General features: G+C 40.7%; 1 protein-coding gene across 1 annotated transcript in view; it reads left to right on the top strand.

Moving 5' to 3' along the window:
* The window catches only part of LOC131482840 (zinc finger protein 850-like), a gene marked incomplete at its 5' end in the record, with an annotated part of 447,409 nt that overhangs the window by 124,233 nt on the left and 308,133 nt on the right, over window positions 1-15,043 (top strand). Inside the window, one exon of the mRNA XM_058678706.1 lies at window positions 11,456-12,429. Coding sequence (XP_058534689.1) covers window positions 11,456-12,429 — 974 coding nt within the window. The remainder of the gene's footprint in view (window positions 1-11,455; window positions 12,430-15,043) is intronic.

Here is a 15,043-nt window from a genome sequence, read left to right as displayed (position 1 = left end):
GGAAGCAACCAAAATGCCCATCAACAGAAGACTTGATAAGAAAGCTATGGTTCATCTACTCCTTGGAATGCTACTTAGCTATTGAAAAAAATAAAATGCAGTTGTTTGTGACCAATGAGCCCAAGGGAAACCATAATGCTAAGGGAAATGAGCCAATCCCAGAAGGTTAGATACCACATGTTTGCCTTAATTTAAGATGAAATAATGTCAATATGAAAAACAGTACCTGTAAAATGTAATATTATCTCAACCTCAAGCAGCCTATCTCACAAGCAATAAGATATTGTGAAGCAACCAACAAACCAGCAATAATTGTGAGTCAGACTGCTTATGATCTACATCAAAGAATTGTAAAACCTAATATACTTTTAATACCTTATGTCATTCCGCAAGGGGGTGGAGGAGAGGAGAAATCTTCCATCACCCTCGAAGGTGAGCTGAAGATGTGAAATATTAGTTGCTCATCACTAGGGTATTGAGGATTTCTCTGCACATCCCTCCTAAACCTGTTCTGCACCTAAACTGTTGACATATGTCTTATTGGAGTTATAAGCCAGTCTAGACTACCCAGAAAAAAAGCCAGGTTCAGCAATAATATGCTTCAATGCTGTAAAAGGCCGAATATTGTAATGAGAATAGACACAAGACAGCTGGATGTAATCTATAGCTATTTAAAATGTATAGAACCCTTTCTATATAAACTAAAATTGAAGTGTCAATGAGGTAGTCACAGGATGTGGTTAAGTAATCGCATTTATTTTTAGCACAGTAGTTACTCAATACTACGTCAAAAATTACATAACGTTATAAATTGTTGCTGATGGTATGTTGGAGCTTTTAATTAATTGGGAGGATACTCTGTTGGCTCTGCCTTCGGGCCAGAGCAGGTCTCCCTAAGAAGCCGTTGAACTTAGACAATAAGATGCTGGACTCTATGTTTGGTATATGCTTGCAATGAGGAAATCTCAACTGAACTTGAGCTGTGGTTATGCAGCAGGGTGGAGGAGTCCAGCATGGGGGGAGGGCTTGGGGAGGGATGGGGAGAATCCCAGTACCTATAAAATTTTGTCACATAATACAATGTAATTAATAAATAAATTAAAAAAAAGAAAAACAGTGGTAATAACAGTGGTATCTTCCACTTGGAGAGCTATTCTAGCAATGCCTTCAACAGTTAATTAGATTGAATCTAATGATAGAATCTTTACAGGAAACAATCTTTAATAGAATAAGGATTATTTTGTTGTAGCATTGGACTTGAAAAAGTAATATAGCACAAGATATTTTCATTTAACTGTTACTCTATGATGCTGTATGAATTATAAATTGAACTGTGTCCATAGAAGTTGCAAATTTAATATACAGAGAATGCACTGTCAGTGTTTCTATTTAATGATCCAGAGCTGAGGAGACATGTGCTGTTACAGGTGTTGGTGTCCTTTGAAGATGTGGCTGTGGACTTTACCCAGGAAGAATGGCAGACAATGGACAATACGCAGAGGACCCTGTACAAGGAGGTGATGCTTGAGACCTATAACAATCTGCTGTCCTTGGGTGAGTGAAGTTCTGTCATGCCTAAGCAGAACACTTCTGTATAGTTTGCTAATGAAAGAACAGTTTATAAAATGCATTAGTTGGGTGGACTAATGGTGATTTCAAAAAATCTGCATCATTCTCCATGAACAGGGTACTCAATGACAAAGCCTGATGTGGTCTTCAAGTTGGAGCAAGAATCAGTACCATGGACAGTGGAGAAATCTGTCATGCAGAGACTTCCAGGTCAGCACATAATGGACAGGGGAATTGATACATAGCTCAGTAAATGTTGAGTGGAATTATATTTGAGTTTTGCTTTGAGTTTCTTCCAGAAGGACAGCTGGTGAGACACAAGCATTGTATAGTCTCCATGTACAGGTTTATTCTAGCAATTTGCCAGCCTGCCACCATAAATCTGGAACTATATATGGGTTTTTCATGATCTCAAACATTTGAATCACATCTGCCACTTCCCAGGATACATTTTCAGGAAGTTGTTTTTAAAGCAGAGTAGCCAGGAAAAGACGAACTAGAGCTAAGATAGGATGTAAGATACCCCAAGCCTTATTTTGAATTTTTATTCCATATTTTCTGTCATATCCTGCTTTAAGTTAAATACGCAATCTCAGCTAATTGAAATTTTTATTTAAGAAAATGGGTATTAAGTTAAGGCATTAATAGGTGAGATGTAATGCCTATTTAATACTGCTCATAAATGTCCACATTTCACTAATATTAAAATGTGCTGTATCTAGAATGGCAACAAATCTCATTGGGTTTACTGGAAATTTTGAAAAGAAACATTTAGATGTGATTCATAGATATGGTTACTCTTTTCCTCATTTCAGATCCCCATGGAAAGAATGAGCAGCTTGGAGCTAATCAAAACGGTCAAGAGATAATCTTCAGGCAAGTTGTAATCACAAAAATTATAGAATAACTGAAAACAGAGCTGCATTGCCACAAAGATGCTTAGCATTAGCTCTGGCCATAGTTGAAACACAATATGAAAGGGAAATTTGCAAAAATGAGACTTATAGAGTTTCTTTCTTTCTATTTCTTTTTTCATTTGCAGACAGAAGTTTTATTTGCAAAGTGACCAGATGAATACAAAAGCAGAGGGAATCAAATAGCATTTCTTGGGATAGAGCCAGAAGATGATTTGCCTGTTAAATGGAGACAGCAAAATTTTTCAGAAGGGTCTCAGATTTTTAAGTGTGCCCTGAGCATTCCTTGTCTGGACAGGAACCTGTGGATAAGACACTTCCCATTGGTTGTCTCTCAACTAGCAAGGAAATAGCTGCTACTACACAGCTTCCAATGTACACTGACCATTCTATGGCTGTTCAGCTGTCAGAGGTAGGAAGCCTCATGAGTGACAAAGTTGAAGAAACTGGCTTTTGCTCAACCCATGTATGAAGTATAGAGGAGGTCATTGAAGGCCCACATAAGTCATTTCTAGAGATCAAACCCGAGGGAATGGCATGGTAGCTTAGTGGCTGGCCCTCACCTTGTAAGCACTGGGAACATATATGAACACTGCTTTGTGCCCTGGAAGCCCCACTGAACATCCAGCTCTCTGCCCTCTGCCAGAGTCCAGCTCAAGTGAAGTTCAGAACTTAAGAAGGGTGCTTGGAGTAGGCATAGAAAATAAATGGACCACTACAGTTTCAGGATCATAATGGACAGTGTGAGAAAGCTGTCCTCTTTATTTTGTACAGAAGTCTTCACAAACTCTGGCACCTACTTTTCACACCTGGTCAAGCAGACATTCCTAAGGATACTTCTGCCAATTGTTTCCCCTTGAGGCAGGATATCAGCCACACTAATCCTGTTGTCAAGAAGTTCTCAATAGATGGTACATGTCAATCAGTAGCACATTCTATTACAATCCTGATTCTAGAACTTACTCTTTTTTTATTAATTCATTAATTACCTTTATTATGTGACACAGTTTCATAGGTACTTGGATTCTCCCCACCCCTCCCCAAACCTTCCCACCATGGTGGATTCCTCCAACTTGTTGCATAACCATAGTTCAAGTTCAGTTGAGAATCCCCCATTGCAAGCATATACCAAACATAGAGTCCAGCATCTTATTGTCCAACTTACTCTTGAAACGGTTAATGGAGGAAGTGCATCACAGAAGGAGGGACCTAAAGATTAGTGAAAGAGGGAAAGAATAGATTTCCACTACATCTAAGGACTTAGCATCCTTGATTAGCATTTGGTCAATGTGGGAGGACAACCCTAAGCATAGGTTCCTGCTGCCTGTAAGGACTTAACACTCTTGATTTTCTTTTTTCTTTTTTTTATTATTCATTAATTACATTGTATTAGTTTCATAGGTACTGGGATTTCCCCCACCGCTCTCCACACCCTCCTCCATGGTGGATTACTCCATTCTGTTACATGACCACAGGTTAAGTTCAGTTGAGATTCCCTCCCTGCAAGCATATACCAACCATAGAGTCCAGCATCTTAATGTCCAGCCTAGTTCAATGGCTTCTTAGGGAGACCCTTCCAATATACCATCCACAAAAATTTACATCATTATGGAATTAATTGACATAGCAATGAGTAACCAATATGTTAAAAATAAATGCGGGTTCTTAACCACCGTGTGTGACCACCTCATTGACATTTCAATTTTAGTTTATGCATAACATATAACATAATATTCATAAAATAACATGTTTTACATAACATCATATCCTCTTAAGGCAAGCGTATGGTATCTAACCTTCTGGGATTGGCTCATTTCCCTTAGCATTATGGTTTTCAGTTTGGCCCATTTGGCAACAAAGAGCTGCATTTTATTTTTTTTAATAGCTGAGTAGCATTCCATGGAGTAGATGAACCATAGCTTTCTTATCAAGTCTTCTGTTGATGGGCACTTTGGTTGCTTCCATGTTTTGGCAATTACTGGTTGTGCTGCTATGAACATAGGGATGCATGTTGGTTTCTCATAAAACAGGTGTTCTGGATATATTCCTAGGAGTGCTATTGCTGGATCATATGGTATGCATATTTTCAGTTGTTTGAATGTTCTCCATACTGATTTCCATAGAGGCTGTGCCAACCTGCAGCCCCACCAGCAGTGGAGTAGGGTTCCCTTTCCCCCACATCCTCGCCAACAAGTGTTGTTGGTGTATTTCTTCATGTGGGCCACTCTCACTGGCATCAGGTGGTACCTCATTGATGTTTTAATTTGGATTTCCCTTATTGCCAGGGAACTTGAGCATTTTTTCATATGTTTATTTGCCATTTGGGTTTGTTCCTTTGTGAAATGTCTACCCATTTTCTGTGCCCATTTCTTGAGTGGCTTGTTTGTTTTGGTATTTTGGCTGTTTTGTAGTTCTTTGTGTATTCTGCAGATTAGCCCTCTATCACCTACGTAGTGCGCAAAGATCTTCTCCCATTCTGTGGGTTGCCTTTTTACTTTGTTGATTGTTTCCCTTGCTGTGCAGAAGCTTCTTAGTCTGATGAGGTCCGATTTGTTTATTCTGTTCTTGATTGCTTTTGCTTTTGGTGTCCTTTTTAGGAAGTTGGGACCTACCCCTAGATCTTGCAGAGTATTTCCAACATTTTCTTGCAAACGTTTGAAAGTTTCTGGATGTAGGTTTAGATCTTTTATCCATTTAGATTTGATCTTAGTGTATGGTGAAAGATGTGGGTCTATCTTTTTGTTTCTGCAGGCTATCAACCAGTTATCTGACAGCATTTATTGAACAGACCTTCCCATTTGCCTGGATTATCGTTTTTCTTTTTGTCAAAGATTATTTAGCTGTATCTATGTGGGTTCCTTCCTTTGTTTCTATTCTGCTCCATTGATCTTCTTCTCTATCTTTGTGTCAGTACCAGGCTGGTTTTTTTTGTTTTGCTTTGTTTTGTTCTTTGTAAGATTTTATTATTATTGGAAAGCCGATACACAGAGAGGAGGAGAGAGAGCGGAAGATCTTCCATCCGATGTTACACTCCCCAAGTGAGCCACAACGGGCCGGTGTGCACCAATCCAATGCCAGGAACCAGGAACCTCTTCCAGGTCTCCCACGCGGTTGCAAGGTCAAAAGCTTTGGGCCGTCCTCGACTGCCTTGCCAGGCCACAAGCAGGGAGCTGGATGGGAGTGGAGCTGCCGGGATTAGAACCGGCACCCATGTGGGATCCCGGGGCATTCAAAGTGAGGACTTAAGCTGCTAGGCCACGCTGCTGGGCCCACCAGACTGTTTTGATAACCACTGCCCTATAGTATGTCCAGAGGTCTGGAACTGTGATTCCCACTGCCAACTTCCTGTTCTTCAGGATGGTTCTTGCTATTCGTGGATTTTTGTGTTTCCAGATGAACCTTTGAATCATTATTTCCAGTTCCATGAAGAATGTTTTGGGCAATTTGATGGGGATTGCGTTGAATGTTTATATTGCCTTTGGCAATATAGACATTTTAATGATATTGAATTTACCTATCCAGGAGCATGGCATGTTACTCCATCTTTTGAGGTCTTGTTCAATTTGTTTTTTAAGTAGTTTGTAGTTTTCCTCAAATAGGTCTCCTACATTTTTGGTTAGATTTATTCCCAGATACTTCATACTTTTCTCTGTAATTTTGAATGGTATCTTGCTGGTTAGGTCTTTTTCCATCTTGGGACTGTTTGCATACACTATGGCTGTTGATTTTTGTTCATTAATTTTGTACTTCTTCGTTTTCTATTTGGATTCCTCTGATTTCTTTCTCTTGTTTTATGGCCTCAGCAAGTACCTCTAGGACTATGTTGAATAGCAGTGGAGAAAGTGGACATCCCTGTCTTGTTCCAGATCTCAGTGGGAAGGGTTCCAGTTTTTCTCCATTCAGTATGATGCTGGCATTGGGTTTTTCATATATTGCTTTGATTATGTTGTGGATTTTTCTATCTATGCCTACCTTGGTTAGGGTTTTTAGCAGAAAGTTGTGTTGGATTTTGTCGAAGACTTTTTCCGCATCTATTGATACTATCATGTGATTCTTGTTTTTCAGTTTTTGGATGTGGTGTATCAGATTTATGGATTTGCGAATGTTGAACCATCCTTGCATCCAGGGATGGATCCTACTTGATCTGGATGAATGATCTCTCTGATGTTTTCTTGAATTCTGTTGGCTAGGATTTTGTTGAGAATCTTAGCATCAATGTTCAGCAGAGAGATAGGTCTGTAGTTTTCCTTCTCTGTTGGTTCTCTGTCCGGTTTTGGGATTAAGGTAATGTTGGCTTCATAGAATGAGTTTGGAAGGGTTGCTTCCTTTTCTATTGTTTTGAAGAGTTTGTAGAGGATTGGGGTCAGTTCTGTTTGGAATGTTTTGTAGAATTCTGTAGTGAAGCCACCTGGGCCTGGGCTTTTCTTTGTTGGGAGGTCTTTAATCGCTGATTCAATCTCTGCTTCAGTTATGGATTTGTTCAGTTCGTTTGTTGCCTCTGGGCTAAGTTTTGGCAGGTTATATAAATCTAAGAACTTTTCCATTTCTTGGTGGTCTTCTGATTTGTTGGAGTACAGTGCTTTGTAGTAATTTCTAATTATGTTCTGAATGGTTGCAATGTCTGTTGTTATGTTGCCTTTTTCATCTTTGATGCTGGTAATTCTTGCCTTCTCTTGTTTTTTCTTTGTCAGACGGGCCAGCGGGGTGTCTATTTTGTTTATCTTTTCAAAAAACCAGCTTTTTGATTAATTGACTTTGTGTATGGTTTTTTTTATTTCTATCTGGTTGATTTCCTCCCTTGTTTTGATGATTTCTTGTTTCCTGTTGTGTGTGGGGCTCATCTGCTGCTGCTTTTCCAATTCCTGGAGGTGTGTGGTTAGTTCCTGTATTTGGTGCCTCTCTTGGGCCTTGACATGAGCTCCAATTGCGATGAATTTACCCCGTAGCACTGCTTTGGCAGTGTCCCACAAGTTTTGGAATGTTGTGTCAGAGTTTTCATTGGTTTCCATAAATTTTTTGATCTCATCTTTAATTTCTTCTCTGACCCATTGTTGATTTAATAGCATATTGTTCAACCTCCAAGAGTTTCTGTATTTCCTTGGGCATTTTGAATTGCTGATTTCCAGCTTCATTCCGTGGTGGTCTGAGAGGGTACATGGTATGATTCCTATCTTTTTGAAGTTACTTAGATTTGCTTTGTGTCCTATCATGTGGTCGATCCTGGAGAAGGTGCCATTCACTGCTGAAAAAAAATGTATAATCTGTGGCCTTAGCATAAAAAGTTCTATAAATGTCAACCAAGTCCAGTTGTTCTATTGTTTGTATGAGCTCTGTTGTTTCTTTGTTGAGTTTTTGTTTTGTTGATCTGTCTATTGTTGTTAGTGGGGTGTTAAGATCACCCACTACTATTGTGTGCATATCTACGTCTCCCCTTAAGTCTGTAAGTAATTGCTGCATGTAGCTAGGCGCGTTGGGATTTAGTGCACATATGTTCACAATGTTAATTGCTTCCTGATGGATCAATCCTTTCACCAATATATAATGTCCTTCTCTGTCCTTTTTGATGTCTGTAAGCTTGAAGCCTGTATCATCTGAAATTACGACAGCTACCCCAGCCTTTTTTTCTTGTCCATTGGCATGAAATATCTTTTTCCATCCCTTCACTTTAAATTTGTTAGAGGCTTTTCTAGTTAGATGTGTCTCTTGTAGGCAACAGATAGTTGGATCTTGTTTGATGATCCATTCCATTAATCTGTGCCTTTTGATTGGTGAGTTTAGACAATTTGTGTTAACAGTCAATATTTAGAGGCTGCGATTTTTGCCCTGCCATGCATATGTGTCTTTGTGGGTGTTGGTGTCTGTGTAATTATCCCTCCTTGTGTGGACTTTAGTGGGGAGATCTTCCTGTTTGCTATCTTTGCTTGTGGTTTGCCCCTGGTTTTTCTGGATTTAGCACGTTTCTAAGGAGATTTTGAAGAGTTGGTTTTGTGCTGGCATATTCTTCGAATTTCTCTTTGCTATGGAAGTATCTGATTTTGTTCTCGAATATAAATGAGATCTTTGCTGGGTACATTAATCTTGGTTGACAGTTGTTCTGTTTCAGGATTTGGAAGATCTTTGTCCATTCTCTCCTTGCTTTTAGGGTCTCTTCAGAGAAGTCAGCAGTGATTCTGATTGGTTTTCCCCTATATGTGATCTTTTCTCTGCTTCGTACTTGTCTCAGGACTCTTTCCTTGTCCTCGTTGGTGTTGAACTTGAGCACAATGTGTCTGGGTGAGGATCTGTTTGGATCATATCTATTGGGAGTTCTCTGTCCATCCTGGATTTGGGCTGGGTTCATGTTTCAAGTGTTTTGGAAATTTTCCTGTATAATTTCGTTGAGCACCGTTTGCATTCCTAATTCTCTTTCTGCTCCTTCGGGAAGTCCCATAATTCTGATATTAGATTTTTTTGCTTGTCTTTCATCTCCTGTACAGTCGTTTTGGCTTTGTTCAGGCTTGTTTCTAGCTGTTTAATGAGCTGGGTACTTTCATTTTGTGTATCTTCAGTTTCAGAGATCCTCTCTTCTGCTGTATTTATTCTGTTAGGCTCTCAACTTTGTGCTCTAGGTCAAGGATTTTGTTTTTGACTTGCTGTATTTCTGTAACTCTGTGGTTCTTGAATTCCTTGAAATCTTCCCAATTCTCATTGTCTCTGACAGCTTTTAACATTATTTTTTTAAATTCCTTGTCTGGTAGAGCTTCCATGTCTTCATCTCGCGTCTCCGAAATAGATATTGGCTTTTGGTATTTTTTTGTTGGGGTATTGGCTCTCTCATCCGGATCATTACCTTTTCTAAAGTTTCTTCTCATTGTGTTATTGTTTCTTGTTGATTTCGGGGATGTTTTCTCTGATTTGTTTATCTACAGCTTCTGGTCTCTGTGTAATAGTTTGGAGTAGGTGTTAGTTTGCTGCTTCCTTTTAGTTTACTTTCGAAGGAGAATTTCTTTGAGTTCTATTGGAGACGTTTGGTGAGGGGGTATAGCTATATCAACCCCTGAATGTCAATAACCCTCTGTAGCTTGGTTTCTCTAAGGTCTGTTGGTTAGACCTTTTGTCCTGTGTGCGTCTTCAGGGGTAGAGCTTTGTAGCAGCACTTTGTAGCTTCAGGGCTCCTTGTCTCTAGTTTTGGGGCAGATTTTAGAAGACCCTTAGCACCCCTCAGGCCTGTGGGAGAGTATGTGTCAGGTCGTCGGGGCCTCTAGCTATGTGTATCTTAGCCACTGTTTCAGGGCCTGCAGTTGTGGAGCTGCCCAATCCTTACCTAATGTGAAAATCAGATGCTGGTGTGCTGAGGGGTTTGCCCAGAGGGATTCCTCAGAGGAAATGAAGTTGCACTTCTTGCCGCTGGCGCCCGCCTCTGTGGGGCCACAGGCATTCAGTAGTGAGAAGCTGTGCTGGCTTGCATCCCAGATGCTGTTGTTGTGCTGGGGTGGTTTACCTAGGGGGATCCCTCAGAGGAACTGAAGCAGCACTCCCCGCCGCTGGCGCCCCGCTGGCGCCCACCACCAATACTCCTTTTCAACTGAGGAGTACCAGTTCTTGCAAGTGCACCAAGACCTTGAGCCAGTCAATCCTGCCCCAGTGGAGCCCCACCCTCAGAGCTCACTGAGCTAGCACCACCATGCAGGCATTTAAAGTATCCAAGCCAGGTGATCTGAGGCCTGCCACACCTTCTACTCATAGGATTTGCAGACCCAGGACCCATTGAACTGGACAGCCAAGGATTCAGGCCAAGCAACATAAACTGCCACACATACAGCCACTGGGGCTTATAAACTGGGCTTATCACACAACTGTGCCCAAGGGCCCAGACAAGGCTACCAGGGCCCCACTGGATCTCCTGCGCCCAGGGATCATGTGTCCAGCACCAACATCCCCCTGACTGCCATGGCTTGCCTCCACTCATTTTCCACCAGCATGTGTTGCAGTCTGGCTCAGTCTAATCTCCCCCAATTCCACTCCATGTTGCTGTTTGCTAAAACCTATCCAAGTACAGTCCATCTGAATTTTTAGCTGGAGCTAGGCAGTGGCTGGGGAGTATGTGAGTGTGTGGTTGTGTTCCTCTTTGTGCAAAGGCATGAGGTGCCAAGGGTCATTTCCAGAGGTTTGGTACAAACCTCTTGGAATCTTCTCTTTGCTCCCTTCAGCCTCATAGCTCTTGTATAAGAGCAAAAATTCTTTTTCAATTCCCATATTGTTCACTGAACCAAATATTTCCTTGAAAGCTCAGTGATTGTTTCCTTTAACATAGTATAGAAACAGATAATGAAAAACACTTGTAGACCAAATTTTTAAATTTAATTGACCAGTTGAACTTGGAAGAAGGGAGGGGGAAAGTTACTCCCTGGAGGGGCTCTAAGATCTGGTGCTTTTTGAATGGAGAGAAAATGATGTCATAATTTATTTTAAATTTGCTTTTCCCACAGGAAGCCTGATGAAATACCATTTGAAAAGAAGCATGCCTCTAATGTCCCTGAGAACAACCTCGAGAGTGAGGAAATTCTCAGTCAGTTTGACAAGATTCAGATTTGTCAGCAGTCCTTTGAACACAATGGAAATGAGAAAACTTTCAGTGGGAATAAGATAGTCCTTATGTGTGAGCAAGTTTATCCCAAAGACCCATGTAATCAGCAACCTGTCAGTGTGGGAGAAGCAATTCATGTTGGCTACTATAAATCTTGCCTTACCACCAAACAGAGAACTGACACAGGAGAAAATTTGTATTTGTCTAATGAATGTAAAGAAAACATGTGCCAGAAGTCAGAACTCATTAGAGATCAGATCCTTCAAAGTGCAGAGAATCCGTATGAATGCAATGAGCACAGTAAAGCTTTTCACCAGCAAGTATCACTAAATGGGCAACACAGACTCCACACAAAAAAATCTTATGAATGTAAGGAGTGTCAAAAAAAGTTTCCTCATATATCAAGCCTAATCATACATGAGAGAGTCCACACAGGAGAGAAATCTTATGAATGTAGGGAGTGTGGAAAAGCTTTTTCTTGGAAGTCAAGCATGCATACACATCACAGATTGCACACTGGGAAAAAAACTTATGAATGTAGGGAGTGTGGGAAAGGCTTTTCTTATAAGCAACACCTCATTGCACATCAGAGAATCCACAGTGGGGAAAAGCTTTATGAATGTACTGAGTTTGGAAAAGCTTTTCTTCATAAGTCAAGAATAATCATACATGAGAGAATCCACACTGGGGGAAAACCTTATGAATGTAGTGAGTGTGGAAAAGGATTTTCTGCTAAGTCAACCATTAGATCACATCAGAGAATATACACAGGGGAAAAACCTTATGAATGTAGTGACTGTGGGAAAAGGTTTCCTTATAAGTCAAACCTCATTAGACATCAGAGAATCCACACTGGTGAAAAACCTTATGTATGTAGTGAGTGTGGAAAAGCTTTTAATCATAAGTCACACCTCATTAGACATCAGAGAATCCACACTGGGGAGAAACCTTATGAATGTAGTGAGTGTGGAAAAGCTTTTTCTGATCAGTCAAGCATGATCATACATCAGAGAATCCACACTGGGGAAAAACCTTATGAATGTAGTGAGTGTGGAAAAGCTTTTTCTCATAAGTCAAGCATTAGATCACATCAGAGAATCCACACAGGTGAGAAACCTTATGAATGTAGTGAGTGTGGAAAAGCTTTTTCTTGGAATTCAAATCTAATGGTCCATCAGAGAATCCACACAGGGCAAAAACCTTATGAATGTAGTGAGTGTGGAAAAGCTTTTCTTCATAAGTCAAGCATGATCATACATCAGAGAATCCACACTGGGGAAAAGCCTTATGAATGTAGTGAGTGTGGAAAAGGCTTTCCTTGTAAGCCACACCTCGTTAGACATCAGAGGGTCCACACTGGAGAAACACCTTATGAATGTAGTCAGTGCGGAAAAGCTTTTTCTCAGAAGTCACACCTAATCATACATCAGAGGGTCCACACAGGGGAGAAACCTTAAGATTGTAGTGCGTATCTTCAAGCCTTTACTTACCAGACAGGTTTCATTCAACATCACAGTATCCATACATGATAAGAACCGCATGAACATAATGAATGGAAAATCCTGTTGCAGGCAGTCAAGTTTTATTAAACATCTAAATTCATGTGAGAAAGCAGAAATGTGTTACATGTGTGTTAAAAATCATACACAAACCTTTTCAGCACAGTGGAAAGCGTACATGCTTCAATAAGTAGCATATTCACAGACATGGTCAAACACACAGCACTGACTAAAAAATCATTTTCTGAAGTCAATCATTAGCAGAGTCACAGACCTCAGAACTACAAAAGCATGTCAATCAAAAGACTGGCCACCATAAACCTGTTATGGTGTGTCGAAGCTTACAAAGTGAATGAAAAAGCAACCATTAGCAAGAGTGCAAATACAAAATATTGTAAAGGGGCAACGGATGTGGAAACATTTTGAAAGTCTCAGCAAGTGTTAAATAATAAACATGAGCAGTATCATTTTGTTTCAGAAGAGAGGGTATTTGTTGCTAAAATAATTAAGATGCAATTTGTGATCTCCCTTTGTTTTGAGGTGGTAAATGTGAATGCTGTTTTCAGATTAAATGTTAATAATAAATGCTCAGTATGTAACACTTGTTTCAAAAACCATATTTGTCATTTATGCATTTATCTTTTTTAGAATCACAAAATTCCTCATCCTATTACAGAACTGTATTGGAACCACAGTTATCAAATGATGCATGTGGCAGTTGTAATGATAAACACCCAGATTTGAAGGATGAATCTTTTCCAGAGGCAAGATTTTCTTGTTATACCTGGCCAAGTGTGGATCCTATTTGGCCACTGTCTCTCCTTGAATAGTAAGTATGGGAGATCACTCCTGCATCTCTGCCAGCTTATCTGATACACCACGTCATAGGCACATGGCACATTGTGTCTCTGAGGTGAAGCCCTGGCAGTGGTCTCAGCTAACAGAGACTCCATCTTGGTCTGCCTGTTCACTGGGCATACAGAGCAGTAGGCTGTATCTCAATTTCTCTGTCTCTGCAAAGCTGTGCTAGAATGTCCCTGATAAGCAACTCTAAGTAGTTAAGTGCAACCCTCATCTTGTTTACCAGTCACACATAATGATCATGCCCTAAGGTATAGCTTTCAGCCCAGGTGCTAGCTTATCTTGGTCTACCTGCAAATGACCTAAAACACTAATGTATCAACCCTGCTTACAGAATGTAACTGGTGACTTGATTAGAGTGTCCTGAGAGATAGGCATGCCTACTGGCCAGTTACAATAACAGTGTAGGGTGGGAGTACTATTGAGACCACCCTTCTGCCTTCCCCTTCCACTGTATATATGCTTGTATTATCTTTGCAATAAATGGGCATCCCTCACCAGTTTCTCTCTGGTGGTTCTGCAGCCAACCTACACCATTGTCATGGCCCTCAAGAATCTTGAGGAATGCTGGTCAAAAAACAACCAAGACTCTAGGAGGAATACCTCAGAGACAAAACAATTGTCTGACATCAGATTCTTGGAGTTCCTCTTTCATGTGGAGTTTATGTGTTAGCTGCCACCACTACTGCTCATATTCACACTGATTTCACGTATCATGGCTTCTCACAGTAAGTTTCTTGCCATTGTATGAGCTCCTAGATGCCAACCTGTGCCTGAAGTCTTTCAATCGTAAGAGTGAGCACCAGGACCAGCATTGTTACATAGTAGGTAAGCTGCATGAGATCCTAGCCAATCCACCATGGTTTTGTTCTTGGCTTTGGTTTCACAACAGCTTAGGTACTGCAATTGAGCCATTGGGAATATGAACCAGTGGACGGAAGATATCTCCCTGCTTCTGTCTTTCTCACTCTAATTCTGCTTTTTAAAGAAAAAAAAATATTGAAGAGTGGGTCCCATGACTAGTGTTGAGGGAAATGTGAAGCCCGTTGACTTGCATCTCATGTGTGACAACCTAGAGCATTTCTACTACCTATTATTTAGAGTCGAGGCCCTATCAAGACCAACAATGATGAGCACTGAGGGTAGGAGAGACAATTTTTTTTTTTTTTTTGCAAAATGTGTCATATAGGGCCCTGTGGCATGGCCTAGTGGCTAAAGTCCTCACCTTGAACGTGCCAGAATCCCTTATGGGTGACGGTTCTAATCCCGGCAGCCCTGCTTCCCATCCAGCTCCCTGCTTGTGACCTGGGAAAGCAGTCAAGGACGGGCCAATGCTTTGGGATCCTCCACACATGTGGGAGACCTAGAAGAGGTTCCAAGCTCCTGGCTCCAGATCAGCATAGCGCTGGCCTTTGCGCTTACTTGGGGTGTGAATCATCGGATGGGAGATCTTCCTCTCTGTCTCTTCTCTCCGTAAATCTGACTTGGTAATAAAAATAAATAAATCTTTTTTAAAAATGTGTCATGTAATCAGTATCTTACTTAAACTACAGAATGAAGTTCCACACATGTACATGCTTCCTACCATATTGCTCATGAGCCCCCTCATCTGCTATTGTTGCTTATCAGCTTGT

Source organism: Ochotona princeps, chromosome 21, assembly GCF_030435755.1.
Source record: "Ochotona princeps isolate mOchPri1 chromosome 21, mOchPri1.hap1, whole genome shotgun sequence".
Taxonomy (NCBI): Eukaryota; Metazoa; Chordata; class Mammalia; order Lagomorpha; family Ochotonidae; genus Ochotona; species Ochotona princeps.
The sequence above is the reverse complement of the archived record's forward strand: the minus strand, read 5'-3'. Positions and strand labels throughout refer to the sequence as shown.